Source organism: Chrysemys picta, chromosome 12, assembly GCF_011386835.1.
Source record: "Chrysemys picta bellii isolate R12L10 chromosome 12, ASM1138683v2, whole genome shotgun sequence".
Classification (NCBI taxonomy): Eukaryota; Metazoa; Chordata; order Testudines; family Emydidae; genus Chrysemys; species Chrysemys picta.
The window spans coordinates 48,200,923-48,214,082 of record NC_088802.1 but is presented as its reverse complement, the minus strand read 5'-3'; the positions used below and the strand labels follow the sequence as shown (position 1 = coordinate 48,214,082).

The 13,160-nt window shown below is 46.8% G+C and overlaps 2 protein-coding genes across 2 annotated transcripts in view; both read right to left on the bottom strand.

Annotated features, from left to right (window-relative positions):
• RAB11FIP4 (RAB11 family interacting protein 4) overlaps positions 1 to 6,823 on the bottom strand; it is a 209,681-nt gene extending 202,858 nt beyond the window's left edge. The window contains exon 1 of the mRNA XM_005282824.5: positions 6,564 to 6,823. Coding sequence (XP_005282881.3) covers positions 6,564 to 6,716 — 153 coding nt within the window. The 5' untranslated portion in view covers positions 6,717 to 6,823. The remainder of the gene's footprint in view (positions 1 to 6,563) is intronic.
• The window catches only part of LOC122172254 (retinoid-inducible serine carboxypeptidase-like), a 331,017-nt gene that overhangs the window by 295,027 nt on the left and 22,830 nt on the right, over positions 1 to 13,160 (bottom strand). The window lies entirely within an intron of this gene.

Sequence of the window (13,160 nt, the reverse complement as noted above, 5' to 3'; positions counted from 1 at the left end):
TTTCTAAGTAACAAGAAATCAGATGGCAAACAACTCCTGGCTTTTTCAGTGCTAGAAGTGTTTCCCCAACTAGTGATTACACATGATCCAGCCATGGTATTTAAAATGCAGTGTGTTTTCCACATCTTTCTTCACAATCCCTGGTGAGTGGGCATACGTTTGGCAGGCTGGCATTTCCACTCCTTATGTAACAAACTGCTCAGCAACGTGGAAGTTTCAATAACAGCTATCTGCGGGGTGGGTTTTGCATGCAGTCACCAAGAACAGAGCCAGCGTTGTCTAGTGGATAGACAGGACACTGCACCAGGATTCTAGAGACCAGGCTCAGCCACTGACCTGCTGTCTGGCCTTGGTCAAGTCATTTCACCACGGCTTTCCCTTTTATTTAGATCTTTGGGGCAGGGACTATCATTATATGCGTGATTGGGGCCTCTGCATGCTATTGGAGTATAAATAATAAGAATTCACTGGTGAAAGGGTTACACTGTTTCTCTTTTAAACTATTCTGCATTGCAGCTCTCAGGTGTAAAAGAGACCATGTTACTTCAAGTTAGGCCATCATGTAAGTGTTGCATGTATTAAACCAAAGCTCAGTAGAAATGTTTCCATAATAAAAAGCAATCCAATGAAAACAGTTGTTTTTAACCTAACAAATATTGCCTTGCAGCATTTGAAACCTCAAGCATTGTATCGAGGAGAAAAAAGAAAGTGGCACTGACTATAAACAAAAGTGAAACTGATGTCACGGATTTCCAGCATCCAGAGCTAAAGGAAAAAGCAAGCTCAATAGTGGAAAAGTGACAAGCAAATTGGAACTTTAAACTTCTTTTACTTGTAATAATCTAAGGGGAACATTTTCAAAAGGCACAATTGGGCGCCGAATTCCCATCAGTGCTTTTGAAAAGCCTCCCACCCTCCACTGTTCCTGGTCTCATAGACAATAAATGTGTCTGTTTGCAACATATGGTTTTCAGTTGACAATACCTCCTTAAAAACAACAGCTATATGTAATCTTCCTGCTCTCACTGAAACCAGTGAAAATTTTGGCTGGGAGAGGCAGCAGGGTTCAGACCATATGTTGTAAAGTACTTGGGGAGCCTTTGGGTTAAAAGCACCATGTAAATTTAAGATACTTAGTATTATTTGGCCCTTAATGTTTAATATGAATTGCTCCTTCCTGTATGTATTAATATCTGTATTACAGGTGCAGCCCCGATGGGCCTCATCACGCTGGTGCTAAAAACTAAACCCTGATCACACGAACACTTATGCACATGCTTAACCGTGACTATGAAAGTAATTTCATTGACTTCAGTGAACTACAATAAGGTCGCAATCCTGTAATGAGCCCTGCCTGGGCGCAGAGATCCACTCGCATGGAATTCATTGCTAGATCAGGGTCCAGTAATAAAACAACAGACCCTGCCTCTATAGAGCTCAGAGCCTAATTTAAGACAGGGTATGAAATCAAGGCAATACTTCCAAAGACTTCAGTGAAGCCAGGGTTTCATCTAGGGTGTATAGCAAAGAAGGAGTGGGGTAAAAGTTGCTGCAATAGAGAGTTTTAAATAGGGCAACAGAAAAACAATTTCATCATCAGTGATAGGAGCCATAAAAAAAAACCCCAACGTTTAATCATATAAAAGCTAAAAATTTTCAAGTTTCACCTCTGTTATTTTGACTGTGCAGATGAACAAGAGGGCTGCTTATTCCAGGCAAAAACCTGCTGTTTTGCTGCAAAATTTTGCCTTGGAGCAAATTTTCAGAAAGTTCCTGATCTCTTTTGAATGATAAATTTCATCAAGTTGACCACAAACCAACCAAACTACCAACCACAGAAAGGGTAAAAATGTCATACTATGTTAAATTCTCACAAACTTTGGCAAATAACTCAGATTTTTTTCCTCAAGAATTTGTAATATCAAAGTTTTGCTTGGCCATGGCTACAAATATATGAAGCCAAGGAGGAGGATTGTCAGATTAAGTAGGGCAAGACTGAATTAATCAAGCCAAATTTCACTCTCATTACACTAGTGCAACCTCATGACTATTTGTGCTGAGAGTGTTATAGATAGTGGGGATGCAACAGTGCAAATTCTGGTCCTTCACATGTGACGTATAAGATACACAGAACTGAAAGGCTAAAATCATTAATATATAGGGTCCAATCAATCTTCTGTTAAAGCCAATGGAAAGATTCTCATTGATTTTAATGGAGCTGGATTGGGCCCAGAAAATGTAGAATGAAAACCAAAAGTACATTTAAACAATGAATTATCATGTGTTAGAATACATTAAAGAGGACAAGGCAGCTCTCTGGCAGCGTCTCTTAGGTTTAATTTAATCTGACACATTGCAGATTTTCCTGCACAATCGTTATTAGGCCCCTGTGGAAGCGAGTTTGGGATGGCTGTACTGTTTTGGGGAACTGATTGTTTCCGTCTCCTGAGGTCACCAGTGATACATAGTAAACAAAGTTCATTTTGAATGACACTTTTTTAAACAGAATGGCAAAGTCATTATCCACCCACGATAAGGTATTTACAGTACATTTGCACTAGGATCATTGCCTCTGTCTGTGGTTTCAGAGCAAATCTCTCCCAGTGGTTTGCATATCAAATTGGCTCAGCTGACAAGTCCAGAGATGATTTTTCAAACTGCCCATTCTGCAAACTCTGCCCCTGGGCTCTGAAAGCCAGCGGGGCTTTCCCTGCCTCTTATGTTACTGCCAGCAGTGAAGATCCTGCAGTCAGAAAGGAGCAGGCATGTTTGTCAATGATGCATGGAACAGAATAGCGTCCAGCTTGCTGTCCCCTAGCTAACCTGTCCGTGCCAGGAATAATCTTGTCTTTGTCAGTGAAATGAGCAGACCTGATTCAGCCATCGCTAAATAGCACAGTGCAGTTTGTATATCATCACTTTTCTCAGTCGGGGTCCTAATGCCTTTTCTGATTTTGGACATCCCTGTCCTCCTTCCCTTTTCCCCGTCTTTTCCTCCCTTCTGCATATTTCTCTGCCTGCGAAGTTCTTCCTCCCTCCACGTGCCTTACAGGTTCCATATTTCTCTGCCCACAAACTTCTTCCTCCCTCCACGTGCCTTACAGGTGCCACTAAATCCTCCCCCTCACTGATCACCCTACACACCCTTCATATTGTTTCCTGCCATGCACGTTCCATATTTCCCTGCTGCTGTTCCCTGCACTGCCTCATGGCACACCTATTTGGCTGAATTCCACTGGGAAATCAATAACTTGATTGGGAGTGGAGGAGGCCATCCTTCTTAGAGCACTCAGTCTACTCCTCTGATGACCATGACACCATCACTGCATCGGAAATACAGCCTCTTGAAGCATCACGTCAAAGAACCGTGATTACTTAACGTGGGTACTGGAAAAGCTTGGTGCTGTCTATAAAATAAGGATCCTGCGAAGTTGGAACAGCTTCAACACACCCAACCCTCCTTATTTCCTCCTTCTTGTAAACTCTCAACCCCCTCCCCCCATTTTATTTGGTGATATCCAGCAAGAATTAGAGATGAATCCGAGAAGGCAGTATTATGATCAGGATCAGGCTTCGGTTGTGGTTGAGACCGAATCGGGGCTAAGGTTTGGCAGCAGATTCAACAGCACTGAAATCACATACGCGAGTCTCATGAGATTTTGGCCCCAAATGGTAATATTTTAGCTGCAGCAACCAAACCTAGAAAATAGCACCAAACCCTTCTGCAGTAGGAGCTGTCCCAGAACCAAAACTGTAGAGGTAGGGGACATGAATCCACATGCACATAACACTCTAAAATTAAAGGAGTTCAGATGTGAAGTTCTGATTTGGTCCATCCAAATCTAGCAATGATGTAGCATACCAACTACTGTGGGCTTGATCCAAAGCCCAGCGAAGTCAATGGGAGCCTTTCCAATGACTTCAACAGGCTTCAGATCAGACTACATATACAAAGAGAAATTAAGACAAATTGTAATATGCATGCTACTAAAGATAGAGAGGTAAATGCCGTTCGTCTCATCTTTGTAAGTATATTTTTCAAACATTGTCGGTTACAGCTAACAAGAATGCAGTGATGATTACAGGGCATTTCTCATTACCATTCACCCTGTTTAGCTAGACATATGCTACAGTCTATAGTTTAATCTCTTATTTGCATATTATGTATTGTTCTGGCACCTATTCAGTAATCTAGGCCCCTCCCAAAATTCAGAATACACCATTCATGGTTTATAATTTCCCAATACAATACTTTAGTTCATCAGTCCTCCCCTTTACATATTTCTAATACATTCAGCTACAAAAAATAAAGACATTTTTAAGACATCATCTGATTCAACCTTTTATCTCCAGTTTATTCTCCCTGCTCCCCTCCTAATAACCTGATAGATTTCCATAAATTCTAAAGTCAGAAGGAACCTGATCATCTAGGCTGATCTCTGGCAAAACAACGGCCAGAGAATTTCACCAACCTTCCTAACGGCCAGCAAGAAAAGGTTATTGATGTAGGAATGAAATAAATACAGTAGTACAAAAACCACCCACAGTACAATGCTTCTTGCAACATGGATTTAAGAATTTAGGCCCTTAGTTTATATAGGAATGGATAACTTTTCAAGGGACAAATAAAAACAGAGAGATCAATAGAGCTCACTCCTATTAGTCCTTTCTTCTCCTTATATTATTGGTTATGGAAAAATAACTCTCGTCTCTCATTAAAGAAATATTCAACAACAGGTCTATGACTAGATACAAGAAATGGAGCCTCCTGTATCCTCTTTCTTTAATTTAATTAACAAGTCTCATTCCATTACCAGTGCTAATCCAAAAATTAGTAACTTGATTTGACAATAATTATGAATTTATTATGCTTTTTGGCTATAGTACTTCCTTGGAACCCTTTTATAAACGTATCTCTCTTTACAATCTCCGCAGATTAATTTATTTTACCGCATTTTAAAAGATCAGAACTTTTCATCCCGACACTGGCTTTGTTTTGTTGTGCTGCTTCCTTTTTTCAAGTGCCAGAGCATTTTGTTATGTGGAGACCCAGAGATGAGGTACCAAATTCTGAAGGGGGGAATCTTCTCATGAAATACAAGATTTCGTATCTGGTTAATTTTGTTTGAGATTTCTCTCTTTACTAAATAATTTAAGAGGGACTGTTTCAACTGAAATTCGTGCAATTATTCTAATAAATATTGGGCCAAATTCTATTCTTACTTACACTACTGTAATGCAGTGATAATGGTTCCACTAAAGTAATGGCTCCGCTGAAGCCAGTGGAGTGACTCCAGATTTATACCTGTGTCAACGATAGACTGACTTTGGTCCATAATTCTAACTCACACAGCTTTTCTGTGAGTGTCATTGCAGATTAATATGATGCTGCTAAATGGCTCCACGGGCATCCCAGAACACACTGGTGTGTTCTTTAAACACCAGGAAAGCCAAACGGGACTTACTTGTATAAGGAATTATGACAGACCCATGGCAGAGTAACAGGATTTGCAATAAAGACACTCATTTCGCAGGAGAGTCTTGTTTGTGTAATCTATGGAGCCTATTTTCAGATTGTCCACATAGCTAAGGAGGGAATGGTACCATGCCAGAGAAACCTTTGCTTTCACCAGAACAGTCATGCCTGGCAAAATAACCAAAAAGAACAACAACAACAACAAACCAAACAGCAGAACCATCGCATCTGTTTGCTAGTGCAGGTGTATTTCTGCTTAGAAAGTCAATGTTGCCATTGAAAGAAAGACCAGTTTTGTAAACAAGGTCAAACCCAGGTGTTTCTGAGAGTCAGGTGGCTATCTGCATCAGGACAAAGGAGCAGGGCAGGAAATAAACTAAAGAAAATATGAGCCTGTCCCTGCAGTCTGATTCAGACCAAAAAATGGGCTGAATTCTGCCTTGCCTTACCCCCAACTGTTTATTGGCATGGAAGGCAGGGCAGGGTTTGGCCTGTTTACCTGCCTGGCAGCAGGGTGGTATGTTCAAAGACAAGAAATCCCAAATATTGACTTCAATGAAGTTACTCTCCGTAGGGACAAGAGCAAGAGAACTTAGACAACAGAATCAAGAATAGGGGCAAAATGGGTTGCCTGCATAAACATCCCCGTCCCCCTTGGCAAGCGAGGTCTGGAGTCAGATCAGCAGAGAAGTAGCCCCACGCTCCCTGATTGCTCTCTTCCTCCTCTAGGCTGCAGGAGAAAGTGCATTTCCAGGCAATCCCCTCCGACGTGCTTTGACCGAGAGCAGCCTTGCCCTGCGGTACCGGGCGCCTCAGGGGAGAGCCCCCCGCCCGGAGGCGAAGCGCTGGTGACAGGAGGTGGTGGCAGGGGCAGCCCAGGGGAAAGTTGCTGCAAACGGGCAGAGATGCTGCAGGGGGGCGGGCTGGGGGAGGCTGCAGGTGCAAAGGGAGTGGATGCAGGACGGGGGAGGGGAGGCAGGCGGGAGCTGCCGGGTGAACTGGGGCAGGCAGGAGCCGGGAGCCAGGGATGGGGCTGGAGGAATCGTTGCCCCGCTCGGGAGCTCCCCGCGCCCCCAGCCCCTCTCACCTCATCCCCTTGGCCGAACTGCAGCCCCAGGGCGACGAAATGCTCCACCCGGATGAAGCCGTCCGCATCCTCGTCGCACACGTCGAAGACCTCCTTGAGCTTCCGCAGGAACCGCATCCAGTCGGCCTGTTCCCCGAGCCCGCCGGGCTCCATCCCGGGCACCTAGCGGCGGCCCCGCGCCAGGCGCCAGCCGGCAGCAGCCATGATCGCCCGGCTGCCTCCAGCCGCCGTGTGACATCAGCCAGCCGCGGGGAGGGACCACAGAACGGGGGGGGGGGGGGGGAGCGGGGATGGGAGAGGGGAGGGGGAGAACCAGGGAGGGGGGATGTGAGAGGGGAGGGGGAGAACCAGGAGAAGGGGAGGGGGAGGGGGATGTGAGAGGGGAGGGGGAGAACCAGGGGAAGGGGAAAGGGGGATGGGAGAGGGGAGGGGGAGAACCAGGGAGGGGGGATGTGAGAGGGGAGGGGGAGAACCAGGGGAAGGGGAGAGGAGGAATGTGAGAGGGGAGGGGGAGAACCAGGGGAAGGGGAGGGGAGAGGGGGGATGTGAGAGGGGAGGGGGAGAACCAGGGGAAGGGAAGGGGAGAAGGGGGATGGGAGAGGGGAGGGGGAGAGCCAGGGGAAGGGCAGAGAAGGGGGATGTGAGAGGGGAGGGGGAGAGCCAGGGGAAGGGGAGAGGAGAAGGGGAATGTGAGAGGGGAGGGGGAGAACCAGGGGAAGGGGAGAGGAGAGGAGGGATGTGAGAGGGGAGGGGGAGAACCAGGGGAAAGGGGAGGGGAGAGGGGGGATGTGAGAGGGGAGGAGGAGAACCAGAGGAAGGGGAGGGGAGAGGGGGGGATGTGAGCGGGGAGGGGGAGAACCAGGGGAAGGGAAAGGGGGGATGGGAGGACGGAAGGGTAGAACCAGGGGAAGGGCAGGACAGAGAGGGGAGGGGGAGAACTAGGGGAAGGGGAGAGGAGAGGAGGAATGTGAGAGGGGAGGGGGAGAACCAGGGGAAGGGGAGGGGGGATGTGAGAGGGGAGGGGAAGAACCAGGGGAAGGGGAGAGGAGAAGGGGGATGTGAGAGGGGAGGGGGAGAACCAGGGGAAGGGGAGAGGAGAAGGGGGATGTGAGAGGGGAGGGGGAGAACCGGGGAAGGGGAGAGGAGAAGGGGGATGTGAGAGGGGAGGGGGAGAACCAGGGGAAGGGGAGAGGAGAGGAGAGGGGGGATGTGAGGGGAGAACCAGGGGAAGGGAGAGGGGGGATGTGAGGGAGGAGGGGGAGAACCAGGGGAAGGGGAGGATGTGAGGGTGGAGTGGGAGAACCAGATGAAGGGAGAGGGGGGGATGTGAGGGCGGAGGGGGAGAACCAGGGGAAGGGAAGGAGAAAGGGGGGATGTGAGGGCAGAGGGGGAGAACCAGGGGAAGGGAGCGGTGGGATGTGAGAGGGGAGGGGGTGAACCAGGGGAAGGGAGGATGTGAGAGGGGAGGAGGAGAACCAGGGGAAGGGGAGGGGAGAAGGGGGATGTGAGAGGGGAGGGGGAGAACCAGGGGAAGGGGAGGAGAGAGGGGGGATGTGAGAGCGGAGGGGGACAACAAGGGGAGGGGGAAATGAGGGGGAGGGTAGAACCAAGGAAGAGGGGGATGTGGGAGAAGGAATGTGAAAAGGGATGGGGGAGAGAACAGCGAGTTTTAGTGAATATGGGGGAAGGAGTCAGGCGAGACCATTCCTTAGAGCTAAAGGCAAACAGGTACCAGCAGGAGACACAGTCACCTCCCCAGGGGTCTCTGGCTCCGCTTGCGCCCCTAGGTACAGGGCTGCACTTTGCAACCAGGTCAGCAGAGAGATGCGGCTGCAGCTGCTAATGGGAGCCAGAGCCAGGAGGCCTAAGCAAAGCCCTCCATTACCCTGGATCTGGTAAGGGAAGAAAGGGGAACTCACATTGCTAGGGGGTGAGGGAGAGAAGGGCGCATGCAAAATGGGGAGGAAGAAAGAGAAAAGCAAAGAAAAAATGTGGGAGGAATGAAATAATCTGTGGGGACAGCAGCCAAAGGATGTTTTTGTGAAAGAAAAATGGTAGGGGCCACTCACCTGGTATAAAGTGCATGAAGGGAAATGGCCCAAAGGGGTTAGAGGAAAAATTGGGGGTGGGAAGAGAGAGTCAATATTTCCTGGGGATGGGGAAAGAACAAGGAGACAGGCTGGGGTAGGGTGAGAGCCTGAGCAGAAAACTAAGAGCAAAGTGGGCAGCATGCTTTAGTAGTGGGAGCATGGAATTGAGGCTCAGAGAACCTGGGTTCTATTCCCGGCTCTGCCACTGGCCCACTGAGTCACTCCACCCCTTTGTGCCTCGGTTTCCCCATCTGTAAAATGGGGGTAATACTTGCCCTCCTTTATAAAATGCTTTGAGCTCCACAACTGAAAAGTATCATGTAACAGCTCAGTATTAGAAGTCATAGAATATAAAATAAAGAAGAATCAGATTAAATTGAGGAGGGCTGGGGATGAAAAGAAAATGTGTGGCTAAGATAAAGAGAAGGCAAGCACCCATCTGGTCCAGATAAAGTGAATAGTTGCATCTTACTTTGTCAAGTATCAGAGGGGTAGCCGTGTTAGTCTGGATCTGTAAAAAGCAACAGAGAGTCCTGTGGCACCTTTAAGACTAACAGATGTATTGGAGCATAAGCTTTCGTGGGTGAATGCCCATGCATCCGACGAAGTGGGCATTCACCCACGAAAGCTTATGCTCCAATACATCTGTTAGTCTTAAAGGTGCCACAGGACTCTCTGTTGCATCTAACTTTGTGCTACTCAGAAAACATCCCACAGCAGTGTTGGTTTGTAAGAGGGGACATTGCATGGTGATATAAGTCAGACATGCCTAAGTCATTTAATGACTCACCTGCCATTGCAAGTTAGGCCTTCCTGTTATTCAATGTAAATTTATCCTTTCTTAATTTAAGCCCTTTGCTACTTTCCCTGCCCTCCGCCCCCTTCTAGGCTATATCCATGAGTGTTCTGAGGAGTGGGTCAAAGGAATGGACAAAGAATGGGTCCCTCTTTCTGAACCATGCCTTCGGGCCCGTTAATCTTGGGGGCAGCCTTTGGAGCAGGTACTGTGAGTTCATTTAGGCTCAGGTACTTGATGGCTCAGAATCTGGCCAGACACACTTACTCTTGCAAAAAGCACCCGGTCGTTAATAAGCACAACTGGCCATTACTTCAGTTTTACATTGCCTGTGATTTTATGAGTGATGTTTGCAGGCTGTCAATAAGGCTGCTCACTTAAAATGCTCTGTGCTAAAGATTTTACAGTTAGCGCTGGACTTTGAATTGAAACACGATCTCATTAATTTCTTGCTTTAACAAAGCAAAATAACAAAGGCCTCACATTCCACCTAATGTCTCTGGAAATGCCATGACGGAAGGAAGCCAGCCAAAATGCTTTCCTCCCCTGGGAGGCAGGAGGTGTACACCCCCCAAGAAGTTTTGGTTCTCCAAATGTGCACTTCATCCTAAATGTGTGTACATGTAATGTTCATGAAGAGGGCTGGCTTGACAGCCCTGTGGGCTGATGTCTTCTGTTGATCCATAGAACGCTGACAATGCAAGGAACAGAAGCAGTGTAAGCTTCCCACATCCTGCCACCTTAATTTGAAGGGGTCACATATAGAGGGCAGGGGTTAAAGTGACGCTGTCACCTTGATACTTCTTTAAGTAACCTATTTTAAAAATTCCAGTTTCTGTAAAACAGCCTTTAAATAAATACTCTGTCCTGACATTTAAAAAAAATGTATAAGGTTTTTCTGCTCCTGTACCGATGTTTACCAGTAGGCTGACCAGATAGCAAGTGTCAAAAATTGGGACAGGAGGTGGGGGGTAATAGGTGCCTATGAGAGAAAAAGACCCCAAAATCGGGACTGTCCCTATAAAATCGGGACATCTGGTCACCCTATTTACCAGGGTCTTTCCATCATGGAAGAAACTGACTTTGAAGTCAGTGGGTGTCAGAGCCAGGATATAAGTAGCCAGGGCTAGTGGTTAGCATAGGGCAGGGTGCTGGGTTCCCATGCCAGTGGGGTTCAGAACCAGGAGGTCAGGAATCAGGCTGAGTCAGGGTCAAGTAGCACTCGGTGAGCAGCCCAAAGCATGGTGGAGCCCAGCACTTCCTTCTCCTGTCTCCCGACCCTGACCTCCTGATTCCTAGTATCTGACTGTCAGTTCATGACCTCCTGGTTCTGAACCCTGGTTGGCATGGGGAGATGGTCCCTCCTACCCCATCCTACATTAATCACTGGCCAACTTCGTCCCAGTGTCAACAGTTTGTATGGATGATTTCCTGTTCCTCCTTCTGGCTTAAGTAGGGGGAGCGGGCCAACCAGAAGCTCCAGTGTTCCAGGCTCCGGGGTGATGCCCACTATCTGAGCTGGTCTTCAAGGAGTTTTGATTCTAGTTCCTGCCAGTAAGTTGTTGGCTGCAGTGTGATGATAGGTAAGAACGCTGTGGACCTGGATTCAAGTTCCATGGATTGCAGGGATCTTCCCAGCAGGCAATTGTATTTGTACAATCTAACCTTAATGCCCCTTTTAATTTTGTTTTAAACACTCAAAGGTACCTTAGCCAGCCAGGGAATAGGCGTCCTTTTTATTCCACCTTTTCCCAAATCTGCAGATTGAATTTGCCAGACCTTATGGAAAAACATAAACCCCTTGAGTTCAACTGGCCCTTTGCTGATAAGAGAAAACGGGCATCTCTTCTAGGAGCAGAAAACAAAGAGCAGAGATCTCAGAAGCGAGATTTTGATAGTTGATGCAAGAAGATGGGAACAGTCAGCTGTGAAGCAAGGGATAAAAGAGGAGATTTGAGGCCAAAGAAGTGGTGAGAACTAAGAGAAGGGAAGCAAAGTGTTTGATCAGAGATTGGCTGGAAACTAAAGGGTTGTGAAGTTAGAGCAGCACCCTGATATTTCAGGCCCATTGTGAGGGACTTGTACTTGTAAACTCCAAGTTCAAAACTGGCTACAGGGAGAATGGATTTGGCAATCTCCTCCTCAGTGTTGTCAACCTCCAGCATTCAAAAATCATGAATAGGGCCTCCAAAATCTAGAGATTGCCTCTCAACTCATGACCTGTGAAAGAAATAATACAGCTCAGATTCTTTTATCTGCTTTCTGGTTTTGGAGCTTTTAGGGCCAATTTTCAAACTTTTGTCCACAACCCTGATATCTAGAACATAAGAACGGACACACTGAGTCAGACCAGTGATTGATCTAGCCCAGTACCCTGTCTTCCGACAGTGGCCAATACCAAGTGCTTCAGAGGGAATGAACAGAACAAGGCAATTATCAAGTGATCCATCCCCTGTCATCCAGTCCCAGCTTCTGGCAGTCAAAGGTTTGGGGAAACCCAGAGCATGGAGTTGCGCCCCTGACCATCTTGGATAATAGCCACTGATGGACCTGTCTTGCATTCACTTATCTAACCCTTTTTTGAACTGTTATACTTTTGGCCTTCACATCATTCCCTGGCAACGAGTTGACTGTGTTGTGTGAGGAGGTACTTCCTTTATATTTGATTTAAACCCACTGCCTATTAATTTCATTAGGTGACCCCCGGTCCTTGTGTTATGTGAAAGGGTATATAACACCTCCAGATCTATTCACTTTCTCCACACCGTTCATGATTTTACAGACATCTATCATCTTCTTAGTCATCTCTTTTCTAAGATGAACAGTCCCAGTCATTTTAGTCTCTCCTCATATGGAAGCTGTTCCATACCCCTGGTCATTTTTGTTGACCTTCTCTGTGACTTTTCCAATTCTAATATATCTTTTTTTAGATGGAATGACCAGAACTGCATGCAGTATTCAAGGTGTGGGAATACCATGGATTTATATCGTGGCATTATGATATTTTTCTGTCTTCTTATCTATCCCTTTCTTAATGGTTTCTAACATTCTGTTAGGTTTTTGACTGCCATTTTACACTGAGCAGATGTTTGCAGAGAATTATCCACGATAACTCCAAGATCTTTCTTGAGTGGTAACAGCTAATTTTGATCCCATCAGTTTGCATATATAGAATTTTTCTTGTGGTTTTTATATGAAAACTGAGATTTTCTTGTAATTAATTGTCTCCAGGAGCTGGAGCTTAAGGAAAATCACCAAATTGCACAAGAACTGTGATACAATCATGAGTTTGCAACATGGCAGATCTTAGCCTGCACTGGTGTGCATTATATACTGCACTATAGATGTGGGCATGATTGGTTGTGCCTGATGAGCACAAAGGAACACATTCTCCAGTGGCAGAGTAGAAATAACTTTCACTGACATCAGTGGGAGTTCCTCCTGTCCTATGATGAGGGAGCAGTAGCCCTGGGCTGGGAACTGCAAGTCAGGGTGGTTACGCACTGGCAAATGTGGGGAAGCTTGTATAAAATCTGCCTGCTCAATGTCTGGATCACTTTGTCTCATATTTGTCCCTAACTGTAGATACATTTACAAAGAAGCACGGGGGGAGCACCAGTGCTGAGCTGCCCGAGTGCCCAGCCCTGGGGGCCCCTGTTGTTGGGGGGGCCGTGCCAGGGCACCCTGAGCCACGCCACCCAGCCGGAGCCA